The sequence below is a fragment of the Chaetodon trifascialis genome, chromosome 7 (assembly GCF_039877785.1).
Source record: "Chaetodon trifascialis isolate fChaTrf1 chromosome 7, fChaTrf1.hap1, whole genome shotgun sequence".
Lineage (NCBI taxonomy): Eukaryota > Metazoa > Chordata > Actinopteri > Chaetodontiformes > Chaetodontidae > Chaetodon > Chaetodon trifascialis.
This window is the reverse complement of record NC_092062.1, coordinates 15,414,497-15,435,809: the sequence shown is the minus strand read 5'-3', so window position 1 is coordinate 15,435,809 and position 21,313 is coordinate 15,414,497. Positions and strand designations below refer to the sequence as shown.

The window sequence follows — 21,313 nt, the reverse complement described above, 5'->3', positions numbered from 1 at the left end:
AGACTAATTACATTTGCAGATTGAAAGTATATATAGAGATGCAAATAATAGAATGCATTACCTAACAGTATTTACTAGTTAAAATAAACTAAACTGCAACATTAATATGCTACTTACATGTTAATACACTGGCAATTAGCATCAAAGAATAGGCTGTAATATGTGATCTCACAAACACAGGAGTAGTTCTGCCACATAATCAGTAGTTTTACTTATGTGCAATGATTCCTGCAAGATAACGTAAGCTACATCATTTTACTTGCTAGGCAAAATCTTCAATGCATGACCTCTGAGGAAAGACTTTGACTTGTAATGGACTATTTTAAGTAAATGATCCCGGTTCTTCTGCAGGTTTGAGTGCTGCTGTCCCTTTAAGGAGGCAGGAGTTTCACTGATAGTGACGTCACATGCGTGGTGCGTTTCAGAAGACCGGGAACAGGCTTACACGTTCACCTCAAGGCAAACTGCAACCTTCCACATATCACAGGTTAGTAAATAATCAGCGCTTAAACTGTCCAGCAAGAAAGGACACGCAGTATTAAACACTACTTAAGCAGTGTGTATGTAGTTCATTCAATAAATCATGTTATGATAAATTACGTTATCGTAATTCCTTCATTTCCGAATGTCATGCTAACGCCGCTAGGTAGTTAGCGCTGGCTAGCAAACAGCTCTGGCCAACTAAAATTTGACTATATGGTAAAAGCATGATTCTGCATCATTATATTCTTATTGTATTAGCTTGTAGCTCACCATATCACATTTATATGCTGTCAAGAATTGGACCAAAGCCCAGCCATGTAATGTTACAGCTCTTTCGCTAACCCAGTTAACTGAACGTTAGCAAGGACACATGGGCACTGCCAGCGTTAGATCACGTTGCCTATTTTAAACTACAGCACGTAGCTAACGTAGTCTTATGTTAACTTTTAAAGCACTGACAGCACTCTCTAGACATGTCCTTACAAAGAGTCAGTGTATGTCATACAGTCGATGGCCAAGAGCTGAGCGTGACTCCAGTTTACATTGCTCCTCGTTTGGCTAACGCTAATTTCATAACAGCATGTGAGCAGTCTTGGAAGAAGCACAGCTGTGGGGTGAATGCGCCTCACACGGTGCCAGCCGTTGAAATGGCTCCCTGACAGCTGTTGAACCCTAACAGCTTCCGGTTAATGTCTGTCGGTCAGTTGTGTTTGTCAGTAGGCTTGTGAGTGTATGGAAATGCCATGAACTCAGTAACACCGCATCAGGTCCAGTGGTGTTCAGACCTGCAGTAGAGGGAACATGATGGACGTTTTGATGTCATCCGTGTGTTCATTAACGACTCCTTTATTCCTCGATCTAAGCTCTGCAGCTGCATTTTTTTTGTTTTTCCCAAAGTCCTGAAGTGTTGCTGTCATGCCTGCTAAAAAGACCACCACCAAGAGGAAATCTGAGGCTATTGTGGAGGATGAGAAAGACCTTAAGAAAGTGAAAGGTAAATCACTGACTTTCTTTTAAAAAAAAAAAAAGTTGATAAAGGCAACCAGAATGAGCTAGACCCATGTCTCTGATCACTGACAACAAAATAGTGTTGTTTTTGAGTTTGTGTGCTTTTATGTTGTTAACTTGAAGAGACTTGAATACACACAACAGACAAGGCTCCAGCCTAAAAATTTAAAGAGCACCACTTAATCAACGCATTTTTTCACCATGTTGCCTTTATCACTGATAGATGCTTTGGTAATAAATAGACAATTTAAAGAAATAACAATGTGCTGTTTTATTTTAAAAAGTCATTTTCTGTGACCTTTAAAGGGGGGGTGCCACACCTCCTAAAACCAGGAACTATCAACCAAAACAAAACGTCAATTGAAAAAAACTGTGTGTGTGTGTGTGTGTGTGTGTGTGTGTGTGTGTGTGTGTGTGTGTGTGTGTGTGTGTGTGTGTGTGTGTGTGTGACAGTTTCCCACAGGAGTCATGGCAAGGAGGCAGGCCAGGTTCTTGTCTTGGGCCAGGGTGATGTTGGACAGTTGGGTCAAGGCGAGGACATCATTGAGAGGAAGAAGCCAGCCCTCGTGTCCCTGCCAGAGAAAATTGTGCAAGTTGTAGCTGGAGGCATGCACACTGTGTGCCTCAGCGACACTGGCAATGTAAGGGACCATCTGTCTTGTTTTTTGTCTTTTTGGTTTTTTTTGTTTGCTTTAATGAAAATTGAATGGCTAATACTGTGACTCTCAGCTAACATTTCAGGTCAGGATCTAAGTTTTCCAAGTAAACTGATATGTTGTTTTATTTTTGTTCTTCTTGTGTAGGTCTACACATTTGGCTGTAATGATGAGGGTGCCCTCGGTCGGGACACAACAGAGGGGTCTGAGATGGTTCCAGGAAAGGTGATGCTGGAGGAGAAGGTGGTCCAGGTGTCGGCGGGGGACAGCCACACAGCCGCACTCGCAGATGATGGAACGGTGTACATCTGGGGCGCCTTCAGGGTTGGTTACCTGCTGTTTCAGCCACCTAGGCTTGTGCTTGGAAATGTGCATGTCTGTGTGTTTGAGAGATTGGCCCTACATAAAATCAACTAACTTGTAACTTTTTTTTTAATCCGCTCTACCCATAAAACTTATAAACACCAGTAGAAAATTTCTGTACTGGTGTACTCACTGCATATCGTACGGCGGTAGAAATATGTCCACCGGTAGAGATTTGGCAGCATTGGTTCTCGTGCAGTAGCTATCCCTTAAGCAGTGTTTACTCACTGTCATTCGCAGTGTCTGCACCACTACCCTGCTACACAGCAAGCGAGTGGGCGTGTTGATGACATTGCACAGAGTGTAGCTGCTTCGAACTCTCCTCTGCTTGCCTGTATATTGCTTTTCCACTCTTTCACTGACATTGTGGAAACATCCAAGTGCAGGAAGTGCTGATATCAACGCAAAAAGTCATCATTACAGATTAGTCCTCTTCCTCCTGCACTGTCTACCCAGGTGTCTCCCCTCTGTTACTAGTAAGGGACAATGTGTCTGACACTGACAAATGTGCTACACGTGCTAAAGGGCAACTCTGGACAATGTCTGGTACTGAATTTGTAGATATTGTACCAAGTTCATATGAGACAATGACTTTAGTGTCTCTGCTGTATATTCAGTGCAGGCAGTGCGATCCAGCTGCCTTGCAAGATCATGTGATTTGGGCAGCTGGTCCGCTTACCATGTTCTCATGTGACATGAGAGCAACAGTCTGTGGTGATAGTGCACCTCTACTGCAACTCTTGTGTTCTTATTTGTAACCTCTTTATCATACAGTTTGTGCAGTGTGGGTCCATTCAAGATACATTTGCTTTCAGCATGTATTTAAATTATCCCATGTCTCAAAAGTAGTGACCAGTGTTCAGTAAGCAAACACCATAAAGTAATGCATTATCCATTAATTGTCCAATATTATCTTTTGATGGATTCCATTTAATTCACTTTTATTTATGCAGCACCAAATCACAAGAGAAGTTGTCTCAGGACACTTTCCATACAAAGCTGGCACAGACCAAACTCTTTCATCTACAGAGACCCAACAATTCCCTCATGAGCGAGCACTTGGTGACAGTGGCGAGGAAAAACTTCCTTTTAACAGGCAGAAACCTCAGGCAGAACCAGGCCCTGGGTGGACGGCCATCTGCCTCAACTGCTTGGCTTAGAGAGAGACAGACAGAAAGAAATGCAATCACAATAACAGTGACAGTTCTAATAATAGACTCTTAACTATATGTAGTACATATAGCATAGTATATACATAAATATATCATTTATGTATTTGATATATGTACATTTTGGGAACAGATGGTGTGTGAACGTACACTGCTACAGATGTAATAGTAATGGAAGTATGACTAATAGTAGTAGCAGTTGTGGTGGATGTTAGGCAGGGCAGGAGACGTAGCTATAATCCACAATCTATAATCCACAATCCAGGTTCAGTCACTGTCCATGGGAGACGAGAAAGCCAAGACTCCAGGGAAGAAGCAAAGTTAGCAACATGCCCATGATAGCACATGGAAGTGTGCAGATGGAAAGGGAGTGAAGAACAGAGGAGCTCGGTGTATCATTGGAAGTCCACCGACAGGCCAGTCCCATAGCAGCATAACTAAGGGCTGGTCCAAGACCTGAGCCTGAGCCAGCCCTAACTATAAGCTTTATCAGAAAGGAAAGTTTGAAGCCTACTCTTAAATGTAGAGACAGTGTCTGCCTCCCAGACAGAGACTGGAAGATGGTTCCACAGGAGAGGAGCTTGGTAGCTAAAGGCTCTGGCTCCCATTCTGCTTTTGGAGACTTTAGGAACCATAAGTAAACCTGCATGTTGGGAACGCGGTGTTCTGGTGGGATAATAAGGTACTATGAGCTCTTTAAGGTAAGATATGGTGCCTGACCATTTGTGGCTTTGTTAGTAAGGAGAAGGATTTCAAATTCTATTCATAATGTTACAGGGAATCAGTGCAGAGTGGCTAATATCACAGGATTGTGATCCTTTTTCCTTGTTTTTGTCAGAACACGTGCTGCAGCGTTCTGGAGCAACTGGAGAATATTTAGCAACACATTTGGGCAGCCTGATAGTAAGGAATAATCCAACCTGGAAGTTAGGAGTGCATGGACTAGTTTTTCTGCACCCTTTTGAGACAAGATGTGTCTGATTTTTGCAATGTTATGGAACCACAAACAGTAGCATTTGCATTGACCTAATGAACAAGTCCTTAAAATCTTTAATATATTGGCATTGTTTGGCAACATTTGTCCCTGTACACGCAACTTATACGGTTGACTCGTGCCTCCTCTTGAACATACATTCCAGGATTTGTCTGTCTCTGCTCAGTGAACAGTCAAACCTGTAGCATCTCAGTAAAATCTTGTGTTGGTGCCGTTGTACTGAGCTGATGCTCTGCTGCTTTAACAATGAAGTATTTTTGTCAGGTTTCACCTGCCGAGCTATCAGCGGCTTGTTTTTAAAAAGCAACCAAGCCCTTCTTGGCTGCCAGATGTTCTCAGTTTGCATTCTTAAACCTCCAAACTGTTTATCCTCAGTGGATGTATCTCTTTCTGCAGAACTCTCTAACTGCCTCTACATAGAGGCTCTTCCCACAGTCTGAGCTTTTGAACTTTTTCTCTGTTCCACCTGTTTGACCTGTGTAATCTCTGCATCCTCTGCCTATGCAGTTGTGGCATGTTACATGTGGGCAACAACTGCTCCACCTTGCACCTCAGTGGAGGCAAAAGTAAAGGCGTTCAAACATAGCTTGATGATCCTTTATTAAGCCATTCATAATTGTTTTGGTCTCTCTGCACTCATTAGCACTCCTGCTAGATTACTCGTTGGTTTTTCATTATTAATACTCAATGGCACACTGGCAATTACATCTCTATTACCTCTGCCTACCGTCTGCATTCCCTCTAGATTTTCGACAGTGCTGAAACAAACTATGTTTTCATTCTGTAACCTTTGTTTTGAAAAAGTTTGTGTGAACCGTTTTCATTGTTTCACATCTGCACGAATCAGCCGCAACATTAAAACCACTGACACATATATGGGGAATGCCATCATCTTGTTACAATGCAATGCATTCATGTGGATGTTACTTTGACACACACCATTTGCCTAAATATCATTGCAGACCAAATACACCCCTTAATGGCAACAGTATTCCCAAAACTGCAAAAACTGGTTTCAGGAATATGGCAAAGAGTTTCAACGTCGTTGATGTGACCTCCAAATTCCCCAGATCTCAAGCTTCTGTGGTATGTGGTGGAACATGTCTGATCCGTGGAGGCACCACTCAGCAAAGATCTGCTGCTAACACCCTGGTGCCAGATACCACAGGACCCCGCAGAGGTCATGCGTCCATGCCCCGAAGTGTTAGAGCTGTTTTGGTGGCTCAAAGGGGACTTCTGCAATATTAAGGACATGGTTTTAATGTTGTGGCTGATCAATGTATATTATGTTCATTACAGCCATTTTTCCTCTCGCTTTAATCGTCTCCACTCTATTGGGTTGCAGTCATCCTCCACAAGTCAGCTCACACTTTGACAAACAAACAAAGATGGTTGCGACCAAAACAGCCGTAACCTGAAACATGAGTATTTTGTGTCTCTGGGTTTAACCACTGATGTGCTGGACCCTTTTCTTTCCAGGATAACAACGGTGTTATAGGTCTTCTGGAGCCCTTGAAAACATCGAACACTCCAGTCAAAGTCCCCATGCCGGAAGCTGTTGTGAAAATTGCATCAGGTAAGAATCGGTCGTCTTTAGTGGCATGTTTTTGTTTGTACACTATATATCAACTTCTGACAATGTTTCTGTTTTAATTTTCATGAATCTTTTAAAAGGTAATGACCACCTGGTGCTGGTTACACTGGAGGGAAACCTTTACTCGTCGGGCACTGGAGAGCAGGGGCAGCTGGGAAGAGTGCCTGAGCTTTTCTCAAACAGGGGGGGCAGGAAAGGCCTCGGTCAGTAACACGAGCCCAAAGCTTCAACTCATTGTGGAATACAGTTGTACAAGATTTAATGTCTTATTTGTCATGATGTTAGCAATAGATGCTGTGGTGTCGTGCGTGTAATGGCGTTCTGGCTGACTGTGTGCTGTGATTTCAGGCCGCTTGCTGGAACCACAGATAGTGAAAGTCAAAGGGAAAGTTCACTTCACAGATGCCTTCTGTGGGGCATACTTCACCTTCGCTCTGTCAAAAGAGGGACACATTTATGGATTTGGCCTCACCAACTATCACCAGCTGGGTTAGTAAGGCACACCAGAGCTTAGTCCTTTTGTTAATTTCAACGGTTATGATTTTAACTTCAGTGGTATCTGACATTACTTCGTCATTAGCTGTGCCCACATTGTGCCTGAAGGTAATTGCATCAGACATTGTGAAGTTTTTTTTATGTGTCTCTTACAACTTTTTCTTTTTAAATCCATCTGTTCAGGCACTAAAGACACCAGGATTTGTTTTTTCCCTGTAAAACTGACGTGCTTCAAGAACTCCACCACATCCTGGGTGGACTTCTCTGGAGGACAGCATCACACGGTCTGCCTTGATGCTCAAGGTAAGCTCCATTGCTCTTTCAAGCCATGTCAGATCAGGATTTACACAGATCTGTTAAACCAAACAGGTTGTAACGGGTAATAAGATAATATTCAGCTGATGGTACAAATCATGTTTTGGCATGCAGGTTTCATTTGAGTTAAGGCTACATGTTGACAGAGTTGGTCTGATTTTTTTAAACAGTTCAGTATAACCCAAACCTCAGGTGGTTTTATTAACAATAACCTGACAAACAAACAGTAAATGACTACTTTTCTCCTCATCTTTCAGGACAGGTGTACAGCCTGGGCAGGGCAGAGTATGGGCGTCTCGGTCTGGGAGAAGGAGCTGAAGAGAAGAGTGAGCCTACGCCGGTGATGGGCATGGAGCCGGCCAGCAGAGTGACATGTGGGGCGTCTGTCAGCTACGCTGTCACCAGGGAAGGTGAGAGAGCAAATCAAATGCATCAGAGGACTGCAACAGTGATCCACTTCTGAGTCCGTTTCATAAATGTGGTACTTGATTTGATGTTGATCAAAACAACACATAGGACTCAGTGTTTTTGTTGCCTGTGTCTTCCTCCAGGATCTGTGTATGCGTGGGGCATGGGCACCAACCTGCAGCTCGGCACAGGAGAGGAGGATGATGAGTGGAGCCCTGTCAAGATGACGGGCAAGCAGCTGGAGAACCGTGTAGTAATGATGGCCTCCAGTGGAGGGCAGCACACAGTCCTTTTGGTCAAAGACAAGCAAGAGAGCTGATGTCCATATCCAGCAGAGGATGATGGGGAATATTCTGATTTGTTTCAAGATGGGGCACTGATGATGATGCCCAGATCAGGGGATGGGGTTGATCTATTTGTGACTTCCTAATCTGAGCTGAAATTCAGGTCCTCTTAAGGGAACTTTTCTCTTCTCAGTGCGGGGAAAAATGTTCATGGACGTTTGGTAGATGGTGACAAAAGAGAGACTATTTTTTTAAATCTAGTTTTTGGTGTTCTTTTTCCAATTCTTTTCATTAAAAGTCATTCGTATGGCTGTAAGATGGTATATGTGATGTTTGTGAATGTGAACACTGGCTGCATGAGAGTCCAAGCCTTTTAATTACATCCCCAAACAAAAGTCTTTTTAATCATTTTTTTTTCTTTGCTTTAAAGCAATAATTTCATCCACCTTGTTTCAGACATTTGTACTTGGAGAATTCAATATGTGAGACCAATGTTCATTTTACCTTGGGCACACACCGTTGTTGTGACTATTTGAACATCTGGTAACGCGTCATACTGTATCCTGCATTTTGTTGCTTTTCTTGTCAGAAAAATAAAGATTCCATTTTAAGTTTTTAAGCCTTATCTAATGCATCAAATGTTTAGCAGCTACTTTGCTAATTAATTAGTGGAGTTTTTTTCCATGCAAAAATACAGAACATTTCCTGGTTCAGACTTTGGGCAATTCTTTTGGTCATTTTAAACTATTCTCTGATTTTATATATAGAAAAAAGTATGAATCAGCAAAATAATTGGCAGTTAGAGCGATGATGAAAATTTGTAATTTCATCTCTGCTGAGCTGTAACCATAAACATCCAGCCTGAAACAAAATCCACAGTATTCCAAGAAGCTTTGATGTTTCAGTCAATATCGAAGACTTTTGTTGACAAATGACAACAAATATTCATTTTTAATGTATCCTTTGTTGTGGATTTGAGCACCTTTGTTGCTTACAACTTGAATACATTAAAGAAACGGCTCATCCGCTGTGTTGATGGTGAAGAAAGACCAAGTCTCCTGCTGATAAGATCCTACATGAATATATTGTGACTGTAAAAACTTCAAGAATTTTTTTTTTTTAATCTAATAGTGAATTAAATACCTGTCAAATCAGTAAACTTCATCAAACTGATGCAAAAGTCACACTAAAATCCAATACTGCAATAAAGCTGTTCATTGATTTGCATCTTTAACCACAATGAAATGCATTCAGAGATATTAAAAGGATAAATGCTGGCTGCTTTATATTGACTAATGGCTCAACAGTCTGACTTATTTTCCAGGATATTGTTTTCTGAGTCCATTTTGTTGGCAATATAACTAATTTAGCTTAGTTAGGCTGGACATTAGCATCAGCTCTTATGACACTGTTGTTTTTCGCCTTTTTTTTTTTTTTTTTTTAAAGTCAGCAGTGTTGACTGCAGCTCTTTATGTTTATTATGTATGCACAACAAATTCCATCCTCACCCAGTCATGAATGTTAATCAGAAACACTTAAGGATGCAAATGATGGCTCAAGTACGCACATCAAAGCCACATGCTTTTGTGTTCTATCCGGGGTGAAATGCGCAGCGTCCTCGCTCGTCTCATCCTTCTTTCATCTGGTCAAAGGGACCAATGATGAAATTGGATTTTTTTTTTTAAATTTTAAAAATGTAACACAAAGTATCTTTCGTAAGCAGTTAATTGATCAGATTGAACCTCTTCTCTTAGTCCTGTGACAAAGAAGAAATGTCAGGAATACATTTGAACGCACCGTTCACTGCTCATCACTAATGGTTTTCCTGAAAGCAAAAGTGATGATTACTTTTAACACTCGGTGTCATCTTGTCCTTGTTTTTTTTTTTTCTTTTTCTTTTTTTTCAGTAGAAAACATCTGAAACACTGAGATGCACTTGAATGCACGGGGTCTAATAGCACATTCTTCTGCAAAGAACGAGGGGTTATGTTCCTGTTCTCTATACGCTGCAGTGACAAAGTGATTTCACTGTAGCGTGGCTGCAATTTTACACACTTTTCCCCTCAGGATTTTAAAATGTAACATTTTCTCTGCCCCCGTTCAGTAATGAGCTGTTACAATGCCAAACACCAAGTAGAGAAAATTGCTCGGCCATATTATTATGGCACTGATTAAGTGGCCTTCAGACGCGCACTCATTATTTCACTGTGTCTGAATTTGAAGCAATTTAATATTTGATTTTAGATCTTTGTGAAACCTCCAGACCAGATTATATTTCTTAAGCCCGTTGTTGCATCTCTGTGTTTGGTTCAGACCTCCAAAACAATAGAGCTGAATTCTTTTAAAGAAAGAAAAAAGATATTTACCAAGCAGGTAAAGGTAAATTGGCTTTATTTAAGCTGTTAAAAGCATCAGTCCTTGGGATCTGTTGACAGCTCTTCACATGCTTTAGCTTACGAAGTGTCGTAATGCCCAGAAACCGTCTCCTACGTTTCCAGCACAAAGAGAAACACTCCTACAGGGATTCAGCAGTGACATCCTGTGATTAATTCCTTTCACTTGTACAAAGTACGCCGGATTTTTCATAATGCACTTTGGGCTCTAATCATCCTCTCTCTGAACTAATCACAGAGGGGACCGGGGAATCTCAGACACCTGCATCGCCACACATTTGCTGTAATAATAGAAGGAGCCAAATGAATCACAGCAATTGGCTGCTCCACTCAGAGCTGTACAGAAGGCTGTCATAAGATCTTGTTTTGTTGACTTTGCGGGTGTTTTACGCGGCACATCTGAAAGGCTGCGCGATGCATTCTAAAACATGCTCTTAAAATTCTAACCTTACAACAGAGCACGTTTTCCACCATGTTTGCGCTGCCTTGATTGAGATGTGGCAGCCCTTGAGTCACCCTGCTGCTTTCTTAATTAATTTCAAGCACTGAGTGCTTTTTCTCAAGTACATCTTAATCAAGAAATCCAAGGTTTTGTGATGATTAGATTGCTGCCACTGAAGAGCTCATCTTACTAGAAACCTGTTGAATATGGACCTGCAGGAAGCTGTTGTCCAGATCATTTCCTTCACACTGTGTCTGTCTCACTTGCACAGACAAATTACACACTGTGGATAAAATATGTGTGTATTAAAGTACATGTGTATATAAGTGGGGAGTTAATACGTAGAAAGAAAACATAGCCTCAAACATAACATGCCTCCCACACAACACCTAACATCCATTTTCCGTTTTCTATCATTACTGCCCTCAAACAACAGATGCCCCTGGCTGCTGCTGATGCATGAAGTGTATGAAGTATGAAAATCAATAACTGTTGCCATGGCAGAGTAGATGTTGTTTTGCTGTTGGCACTAAAAAAACATGTATTTCTGCAAGCAAGCAGAGGAAACCGAATAGCATATTATTAGCAATGCTCTTGCCGTTAAGCTGCTGGTACTCCATTGCCTGTGGACCTTGCTTGTAATTACTGGAGATTGCATTGATAGATTTAGCTCCTCACCCAGTGGGCTGATGACTTCTTGTGAGCCCTGTAGTGCAGGACCAACCGCTGTGCAGGAGCTTGTAAGAGGGGCCAATCTCTTGATCTGCTCCATGTTTACAGATCTGTTATATTGACCACATGACGACAGGCATCAGGCCCCGGTAATGAAGCACCGTGGCGTATGACTCATCTCTTTAATGGGCTTTTCTTGTCATCTTCTCCATGTACATGGCATGTTGTGTCTGTGCTAATTACTTACAGAGGTCCATATCCTTTGAAGGATGTGAACTCTTAGGGACTGTATGAAAATTATTAGTCAAGGGGAAAGGTCAGAAAAAGGGGAAGGGTCTTGTTAGTTTTATTTTGGCTGTCTTACAATGTTGTTGAACTGAGACAGTTAAGAAAACAGATTAAAATTCACTTCAGGGATATCATCTTTTTTATTCTTATCATTCCAAGCATCTTCTTCTGGTGACTATATTACCTACAATACAGTTCAGCAGAGATTTGGGTGTGTTGTGCTCCTAGCAGCTAATGCAGTCTTGAGCAGCTAGCCTCAAGCAAAGAGGAGGAGTGGACCACAGAGGTCTGGAAAACTGATTTCCTTTGCAGCTTTTATGAATTTTCTCATATATTCAGTAGTAATCCCCAAAACCTTTTCATCAAAGTTCTCCTCTAATGTGTATATGGGAGGTGCACAAGCTCCATCAAGATATGATTACACATATGTTGTACGTATTTAACACATTTATCACTTTGACATGTTGGAAGAAGGGTATTTTATTTCTACGTCAAGAGGAGAGTTAAAATAAAAAAAAGATTAAAAAAAAGGGTTCAGCCCCCGCTTACACCTCAACACTTTTCATACAGTCCCTCGTGACTCTCAGCTGGCAGATGGCACACAGTTTGAATCCCTGTCCCTGCTCCTCAGCAGGGAATACCCAAGTATTTGCCGCCTGGTGAAGCAGAAGTAAAACAGATATGAGAGCTTGTTCAACTTCTGGCATTTTGTGAATCACCTCAGGCAAGCAGGAGGTCCAATTGACTGTGTTACAGCAGGCATCTATCACACGAAGCAGCAGGCCAGATTACCAGAATCTCTGCACAATCATCATCCCAATGACTAATTCCTTTTGGGTGTATATTCCTCCTTTAGTTTTGGATTACATAGTTTTGTCTCAACACTCACAGGTTGTGCCCCTTCAGCCGAGATACTGTGTTGTGTGAAAAGCTTCATTTGCAGTATGTAGATGTCTACTGTCGAGATGCCTAAACATCTGTTATGTCGGAGGATTTATGTGGCTGCATTGCTGCAGTGTAATGGAGCTCAAGTCATGCTTTTATCCGAGCTGCCAAACAAGGTCTTCCATGAGTCTGAGTGACAAGTCTGTCTTCACAGAGTCTCCCTCACTCATGTTCAGTCAACCTCTTCATTAAGTCTCCCTCGCAGACACATTAGCAGTGGAAGTCACATAACAAGTGTCGTTCAGATGAAACAGAAAACAAAACCGTGCTTCAAATCTATTGGATGCTTTTGATGCTAGCGAGGGAATACTGAGCGCTCTATGAATTCTTCACCAAGACTCCCTCTGTTCTCGTTTCCTTCTGTTAATTTGTTAGAGGATGAAAGCTTTTAATTATCTGAATGTCACTCTGATAAACAGTATCTCTCTGTACATATTTAAATGCAAATAATAATAATAATAATAATAATAATAATAATAATAAAACGCCTTTTGCATGCAAGCACTTTTCCAAAAGGCCAACTTGCGGTCATGATGTTTGACTGAACTATAAATTTTGTTGCTTTTTGGTTTGTCTTTCACACTGTGAACATATAGGCAGAGCCATGCATATTTCATAAGGAACTTACAGTACAGAGGAAATCTACAGCGAGCTCTGCTCCCTTCAGCACTCCCGTGACATACGTCAGTGTCTGTCTGGTGTCTTGCTGTGATGTCCTGTGTAGGCGCTTCTGTGAGAGTTAGGCTGAACGTCTTCCATTCCACTCATCCGAGTGATATGAGTCTGAAAGAGAAATGAATGTGACTGATGTCTTCTAATCAAGATTTCTATTCTCTGAGACATCACCAGTCTTTCAGCAGAGGATGATTTCAGCCCTTTAATATGTGCAAGAAACGACATGAAAGACCAGGACAGAAATATCATCAAGAATTTGTCATATCTTGCACGGCCTCTGTGCGCCTCACTGTCACGTCTCATGTAAGTGCTGATGGCATCTATAATAATATTTCAGTGGTTATCGGCCAATCATGGCAGTTTGTACTCCAGTGTGGCCCAAGCAGCGGTGTGCTCACACTCCACGTTCATTGGGAATCTGAATTCTTTGAAAAATATATTACATTTGTTTATTTTATTCTATTTTGACAAAAGTGGTAGTCAACCAGGGGTTTGTAACTTTTAAACAGTTAAAAAGTTGGTGATATTCTGTCAACAAATTACATCAAAAGACAAAAACCATGTTCCATGGATGGAGCAGGAACCACAGACACTGTTGTTTTTGACCTTTTCAAAGAATTTGTTGGCAGTGACATAAATATGTATCACCAGCTTTATTCTTAAAGTGATACACAGTACAAGAAGAGTTGGGACTCTGTGTAAAACATGAATAAAAACAGAAGGCCATGTAGTAATATCCTTTATCCAATCATGTGTGTGGTGAAAGTGGTGAACCTCTGTCCATCCTTGCTTGTGAATGACTGAGCCTTTCCAGGATGCCCCTTTCATACCCAATCACGATACTATCACCTGTTACCAATCAACCTGTTTACCTGTGGAATGTTCCAAACAGGTGTTTTTGGAGCATTCCACATCTTTCCCAGTCTCTAGTTGCTCCTGTCCCAACGTGTTGCTGCATCAAATTCTGAATAAGCAGATATTTACAAAAATCAATGAAGTTGATGAGGTTAAACATTAAATATATTGTCCTTGCACTCAATTGAATATATGTTGAAAAGGATCAGCAAGTTATCACTTTCTGTTTTATTTCTGATTTATACATTGTCCCAACATTTTTGAAAATCATGTTGTAAAATGTGTTAATTCTCCAGGACATCTGGTGGCCAGAGACTCAAACATCTTCCCTGACTTAATTCATATTGTACTTTCATTTACCCAGTCACAGTTACAAACACACTGCAGATGTGTCACATTTGTCCCTGTGGCTGGTGCCTCTGACCCGGTCATCATCGCCTGGTCGGTATTCTTGATTGTGCCAAGAAATAACACGCCCAACTCCCACGAGGCCTCAATGGCATTAACAAAGATTGTCAACTAACATTGTAGGCTAGTAACAAGCACAGAAAACAAAATAAAAAAACTGAAAGTTATTTTCTACAATACTTCAAAATAAAAGCACTTACAAGCTACAACTTATTCTACTATATATGAGAGCTGTATTAATGATTCCAAAAGACAAAAGCAGTACACCTGTTACACCTGTATACAATAAGGTACTTTACATACTGTAACTGCTGAAACACAAAATGTAGAACATTTAAAGATCAAGCACTTTTCTCTGCAAAACAAAAAGTCAACATAATGCTGAATAAGGCATTACGGTACATATTTTCACTCAGCCTAATGTACACTGCAGACAACATTTAAAAATGCTCTTCTTACAGTGATGGCCATAAAAAGAGTCAGAGATAGTCCAGACAGGAACAATATGTTTTCTTAAGATGTAAAAAGCTTCAGCTAACATTTATAGCACTTAGTGTAAATACATATTTTGTGATACAACATTTGATTTTACCAATTGATTACAAGTGAAGCTTCATGTTACAACAGCTTGACATTAAAACTAAATAAATCACATCACATTATCTTTACACTTGATATATTGAGGCCTTTTTAAACAAAACTGCATCGCTGCAGTGGCAACACGAGAAGCATCGGTTTGACTGCTCTCTCAAAATGTGCAAAAGATGTCTTCTTACTTCCCTAAGCTCTTCCTTCAAGTGTCCAACCATCATCACTGGAAATTTGTCCATTAACTGTAATCTGTACAGGAAGCTTCGTGTTGTTTCTAATGCATTTGATCCAACACAGAATTGTCTCTGTGCCAGTTTGAAGTCACTGAGTCAGTCAGAGCCACTTTTCCCTTCTCTTCCTCAGTTTACTGTCAGCTGAATGTTTTGATTGTGCAAAAAAAAAAGAAAGAAAAAGAAAAAAGAACAACCAAACTGCTAGAGGAGGGGAAACATAATGAGTCAGCAGATGTTCATGGTGAATACATGCTGGAAGCACCAAGTCATCTCTGCTTAATCATAAAGGCCGCATTATCGTGCTATTAAAATGTCTTTCACAAGCATCTTTAACGATATATCTTACGGATAAAAATGGATAACATGTCCCTGTTCTCATATACAATTTCACCTCCTTTCAAATTGTTCTTACTATGTGTGCGGCCTTCAACTGTAATTATTTCTCCTCGCACCATCACAAGAACAAGCGTGAAATTGGATACATCCTTTAATTTAAAGATTACAGAGACAATGAAAATACAGTCTCAGATGAACATTCACATTATTGGATTCTCATTACCTTCACTGTGAGGCTGAGTGAAAACACTGTCTTGATAGACTGTGCATTCAGTCAGTATTAGGACAGAGACATATGTTTCATTGAGTTGGCTCTGTATTCCAGCACATTGGACAGGAAATTAAACACTGAGAGGTTTAAGTCCTGGCTTAAAGTAAATTCAGTTTTAAAGCTGCTCTAAAAATATTTCTATTCTAACGATGGATCAGATGGCCATCCACTGCAGGCAGATGTTTTCTGCAAAAAGGCTCTAAAAATCAACTATACACTGCCTTTCCAACAAGCAGCAGACAAACACAGTTAACAGCTAGAAGGGAAACATAGTGGAGCATTTAGAGACCAAAAACAGAGCTAAAAGCAGAGTGTGTATTCAACTGATATTTGTCAAGTAGCCAAAAACAGGACTCCAAATGAACAGCAATGTTGCTCTGTGACTGCTGGATATGCTGTTTGCTAACAAGTTTGTCATATCGATTTAAAAGGCGATAATATGTCAACATTGTGTTAACGGCTGTGGTCACAAGTGGCAATAAAAAGTAGTTATCTCAGGTTTAATTTGAAGGTGTCACATCAACAGTGTAGAAACTGTAGCCCTTTATAAACGGTCTCCCAAACTGAGGGAAGGAAAGGAAACTTTCACAGGCGAACATAAATCTTAATGAAGTCATCATATATAATATTTAACTGCACATAAACGACTAGCTGTGGCCCACAGACATCTGCACACAGCAATATCATTGCTGTTGATGCTCTGCCTGAGTCGTACTACTGCAGCCATCGCCACGTCTTCCTGCTGCAGGGGATTTTCTGAGTCAGTCTGGTCTTCACCACGTGAAAAACACAATTTGTTGGACTGAGGTCAGGTAACTGACTCAGCAAATCATATGTCAGCCTCTGCTTGGCCATAAAAGGACTCCTCGGTAGCCTTGTGTCTGTGTTTAGGATCAATGTCCTGCCTGACAACCTGATCATTGTGGGACTGTGGGACTACACAGGGCTGCTACGAGCCCGGCATTGTTCACCTGATATGGAGCCAAAGACCTACAAACGCTCTTAAGTCTTTTTTATCGCACTGACAACATAATACTGTCACAATACTTTTTACCTGCACTGTATGTGTGTTTACAGTCGCATTATGCTTGTGCTTTATACACAGTCCAAGAATGTGCACATATTTTTAACCATTTCCTCACACACAGACACACACAGGCATGTTTGTGATCATCCTGAAACACAGTCCTTAAGGAACTGCATCTCACAAACCTATTGGGACAAATGAGTTTGATTATATGACATCAAAACATCGATCATTTACATAAACAGTATTCAACAGCTTACATCAGCACACTCAGACTCCTGTGGTGGTGAAGTGTGTGACCTCAGTCTGGATGTCATCCTGAACTGTTCCTCCCCCCCACTGGTCCATGCCTAGTCAGGCCGGCGGTGTCTCTGTCCGTGCAGGAGCACAAACAGACGCAGGCTCCCGTGTGCTGTTGCGTGCTCTGGAGAAGCTGCTCTGCTCCAGGTGGGAGCGATTGGGCAGGCAGAAATCCCTGAAGCACCTTTTGAAGTTCTCATCCAAGAAGGCGTACAGCACGGGGTTGAGGCTGCTGTTGGTGTAGCCAAGCGCGATGCACAGATGCCAGCTGGCCATCACCACGAGGTTCTTGTGGTCAATATCCACCATAGTCTTGATGATGATGAAGATATGGATGGGCGTCCAGCAGATAATGAAGGCTGCCACAACCACCAGGACCATGCGGGTGATCCGGCGCAGGTTCCTGTCCTTCTCTTTGGAGCCAGAGAGCAGACGAACACTCTTGAGCCGTAGGATCATCAGACCGTAGCAGATGGTGATGACCAGGACGGGAACCACAAAGGCAAAGATGAACACGCAGATTTTCATCACTGTGTCCCAGTACCGCTCAGGTTTGGGGAATCTGAGCGTGCAGGCAGTGTTTCCTGAGGAGTTAAAACAATTAGAAGTTTAATAGAGGAGCATGTGGGGAGGCTAATTTAAGTTAATAACCCAGTTCAAATGCGTTCTCTTTTATGGCGCGATCACTCCCTGAACACTTGCCACTAAAAGTGCTAAAAAGCTTGTGCCGATAAGTGAAGCTTTTACACAATGGTGGTATTGGTTGTGTGTGTGTGTGTGTGTGTGTGTGTGTGTGTGTGTGTGTGTGTGTGTGTGTGTGTGTGTGTGTGTGTGTGTGTGTGTGTGTGTGTGTGTGTGTGTGTGTGTGTGGTCTCTCACCTTTATCTGTCACCTTGGTAATGGCCATGATCATCACAGGGACTCCGATGGCAGAAGAGAGGATCCAGATGCAGACGTTGATGAGCTTGGCTTTGGCAGGCGTGCGGAAGTCCAGGGCCCTCACTGGATGGCAAACAGCGATGTAGCGGTCCACACTCATCATGGTGAGCGTGAAGATGCTGGTGAACATATTGTAGTAGTCGATGGCGATGACCACTTTGCACAATAGTTCCCCAAAGGGCCATGTGCTCATCAGGTACTTGGCGCTCTGGAAGGGGAGGGTGCTGGTGGCGAGGGCGTCAGCGAGAGCCAGATTGAAGATGTAGATGTTGGTGGCGGTATTCATCTTGGTGTACCTGGTTGGTTGAAAAACAAGCACTGAGCACTTTAACTTTAGGTTATTCTGACTCAGAGTAGATAGGGACTGCTGTTAGTTTGAGGAGACTGAATTTGTTTCAAGGTCTGCCAACTGCTGCAAAGACGACGCCGAGTGCATCTGACTCACAGTTTCCATTGAAATGTTTCAAGGTTAGAAACCAGTTTATTGTTTGATCTAATCCTTTTCCTTTCTCAAACCAAAATTCTGCTAATTCCCATTGGAAATTTTCGAACTATTAAAAGCGCTTTTTAGATGCATAATATTTCTTTTGAGGCACTACACTAAGTGCATGAGAGTTTCTCTGCTCAAAGTGACTGTAAACCTCCATTAAGCTACACTTATATGTAATGAGTCACTGAAAAACCCTCCAAAACTCCCTAATGTCAGATTCACTGTTTTGCCTTTCTTCCTTTCTTTTACAGTACCAGTCTTGTATGAATGCCAGCTGAACAGTTGCCTGGCTGTTTAAAGATGAATTCCTCCACATAAGTCCACAATATGACAGTAGTTAGTCGCATTTAATCAAATTGCGGCAACAGGCTCTAAAGGGAGGAGGGATGACAAAGGGACATCTTCCTTTTTATCTTAATCCTCCAGGTAAAGAGATTTATTACATTGCACACATGCACTGATCTCACTCTGTAATTGCTTTGCCAGGGAGAGAGTGGGCACAACGTCTTTTATTTTCACTTTCTTTGATTTTTCTGAAATTGACAAATCAAAGAGCAGAAACTCATATTTCATCTTCCACACATGTACTCACTTGGGATTTAAGAAGCAGTTGGGTGACATGGTTGATTGACACTAGAGGTTTACCCATTACAGTCATTGCTTTCTCATTTAAGTTGCATCACTTCAGCAACAAATCAGAATAACAGGAATCCTCAGAGTCATCAATACATGAATTAGTGAGACACTCAAAGGCTTGGATTGTCGTTCAGCATGCAGATTACCCATGCAGGTCAATCATCTGAGTTCACGTCATTTCTGACGGGATTGACTGGTGCAATGAAGTAATTTCAACGCTAGACGCTGTACAGCATACCGCCCTCTTTTCCCTCTTGTGTGTTGAAGGGGTGTGTGTATTTGTGCGTGGGTGTGTAAGAGAGCTGCTCTCAGACACAAAAAGTGTGGGCAATTACAAAGGACCATCATAAAATTAATATAGCTATGGAAATGCATTTTTTATACATATTCCATTTACACATTACTATAATAGTCCTAGAATATCATACATTCTCAATTAAGGCAATTAAAATTAAGGCTACTTTATTATCATTTCAGCACGTTGTTATAGAGGTGTCGCTTTCCACTGATCAGCATACAGCCAGCAGCAAATCATAGTGGTAAATATCAACTTTATGACAAACAAGAATCTGTCTCTCCCTTTGAAATATCTTTTTGCTTTTACTGATTACTTTATGGTTCTTTGTATTTATTTCTTACCTGACCACCCCATACATAACAAGCACGTTTCCCAGGAGTCCCACCACACAGATGAGCGAGTACAGAGCCGTGATGCAAACGGCGATGATGAGACTCGTAGCGTCTCTGGTCGCAGCCTTGTTGGTCTCGTTGCTACTTGAAGACACACGCAGCAGATCCTCGGAGAACGTAGCGTTGAAAGGAGTTACTGAGACCGAGTACCGCTCGTTAAAATCATCGTGAGCGTCGGGAAGAAGAGTGGGGAACTCCATCTCCAAAATTCAGGTGAGACTGTAGCGAGCGAAGAAGGTTCAGAGATGTCCAAAGCAGCAGGAGCGCACGCAAGAGCGCACCAAACCTGGACGCAAATTAGTGATGAGGCGTCCAGAGGAGGCTCTCTCTCTCTCTCTCTCTCTCTCTCTCTCTCTCTCTCTCTCTCTCTCTCTCTCTCTCTCTCTATCTATCTCTCTCTGTGTGTGTGTGTGTGTGTGTGTGTGTGTGTGTGTGTGTGTGTGTGTGTGTGTGTGTGTGTGAGTGTGTGCGCTTCTGTGCACTCCCTTTGACAAAGCGCACTGGTGCACAAAGCAGGATGTGAGGAAAGTGTTTTCCTGCCCAATTCTTACCCCGCCTAAAGGGATACCATTTATCAAAGGGCTTTAATGAACTCTGGCATATAATAATGTTTCATCACCTCCTCTTTTCTAGTGTAACTTCTTTTTATTGGCCTCTTGGTCCACCCGCACCCAACAACTCATCAAACATCAGTCAAACTCAATCTGGACATCTCCCATCCTTGTGGCTTTGCAGCTCAATTAGACACATCTGAGCTATTCCCCTTATTGCTGCCTGCCTTCAGCCCTGAGGTACTTCTTCTCCCACTCTCCATGGCCTGTGGCCTGCGTTCGCAAGCTCCATTAGAGGACTGACTGTTCTCACCAGGCAGTCACCTCATGAAATTACCTTACTAAACCACAGGAGTGATGCAATTACCTGCCAGTAACAAGGCTGATAAAATATTTAAGATTGTCTTGATAGCGTCTAGCAGCAGTCAAGTGTAGATTTTGAAGTGAATCCTACAAATGTCCACTTTGCTCTTCACATTTACTGCCTGGGTAATTGTGTTGGTATCAGTTACATCTGTATGAGCAAACGTATTGATGCAGGCATGCAAACATGCTGGCACATTCATTTGAGAGTTCTGTTTTTGCTGTGGGTAAATATTTAATTAATGCAGCTCATGTTTAGCTCAATAAAACATTATTTTATTGTCTCTAGTGTTTCTTTTCTCATCCCTGGACAGAAGAGTTTCACAAACATAGTGGAGCATTACAATTCTAGTAGCATACGCTGCCTGACCTGCTCAGCTTATTTCATGTCACTTGAATCTTTAATTACATGCATGTTTGACTTTTAATGCCAAACTGG

General features: G+C 41.7%; 2 protein-coding genes across 2 annotated transcripts; one reads left to right on the top strand and one right to left on the bottom strand.

Annotated features, from left to right (window-relative positions):
* The first annotated feature begins 405 nt into the window (after nt 1-405).
* On the top strand, nt 406-9,062 carry rcc1 (regulator of chromosome condensation 1). Its single transcript, XM_070967413.1, has 10 exons — nt 406-487; nt 1,381-1,477; nt 1,945-2,132; nt 2,295-2,471; nt 6,153-6,249; nt 6,348-6,470; nt 6,616-6,756; nt 6,946-7,065; nt 7,335-7,487; nt 7,629-9,062. The coding sequence occupies exons 2-10, from the start codon at nt 1,399-1,401 to the stop codon at nt 7,802-7,804; spliced, it is 1,254 nt and encodes a 417-aa protein (XP_070823514.1). The 5' UTR covers nt 406-487; nt 1,381-1,398; the 3' UTR covers nt 7,805-9,062.
* A 5,192-nt stretch (nt 9,063-14,254) lies between these two features.
* Nucleotides 14,255-20,270, bottom strand: oprd1b (opioid receptor, delta 1b). Its single transcript, XM_070966245.1, has 3 exons — nt 19,910-20,270; nt 18,085-18,440; nt 14,255-17,789 (listed from the first exon to the last, which is right to left on the bottom strand). Exons 1-3 carry the CDS (start codon nt 20,158-20,160, stop codon nt 17,260-17,262), a joined length of 1,137 nt encoding a protein of 378 aa, XP_070822346.1. The 5' UTR covers nt 20,161-20,270; the 3' UTR covers nt 14,255-17,259.
* Between the last annotated feature and the right edge of the window lie 1,043 nt (nt 20,271-21,313).

Excerpts from the sequence above, each read along its gene's own strand:
- rcc1 (XM_070967413.1), top strand. The coding sequence starts at position 1,399 with ATGCCTGCTAAAAAGACCACCACCAAGAGGAAATCTGAGGCTATTGTG. Across the intron at positions 2,133-2,294 it reads GCCTCAGCGACACTGGCAAT|GTCTACACATTTGGCTGTAA; the intron begins GTAAGGGACCAT and ends CTTCTTGTGTAG. Across the intron at positions 7,066-7,334 it reads GGTCTGCCTTGATGCTCAAG|GACAGGTGTACAGCCTGGGC; the intron begins GTAAGCTCCATT and ends CTCATCTTTCAG.
- oprd1b (XM_070966245.1), bottom strand. The coding sequence starts at position 20,160 with ATGGAGTTCCCCACTCTTCTTCCCGACGCTCACGATGATTTTAACGAG. Across the intron at positions 18,441-19,909 it reads GTTATGTATGGGGTGGTCAG|GTACACCAAGATGAATACCG; the intron begins GTAAGAAATAAA and ends TCAACCAACCAG. Across the intron at positions 17,790-18,084 it reads TACCAAGGTGACAGATAAAG|GAAACACTGCCTGCACGCTC; the intron begins GTGAGAGACCAC and ends TTAACTCCTCAG.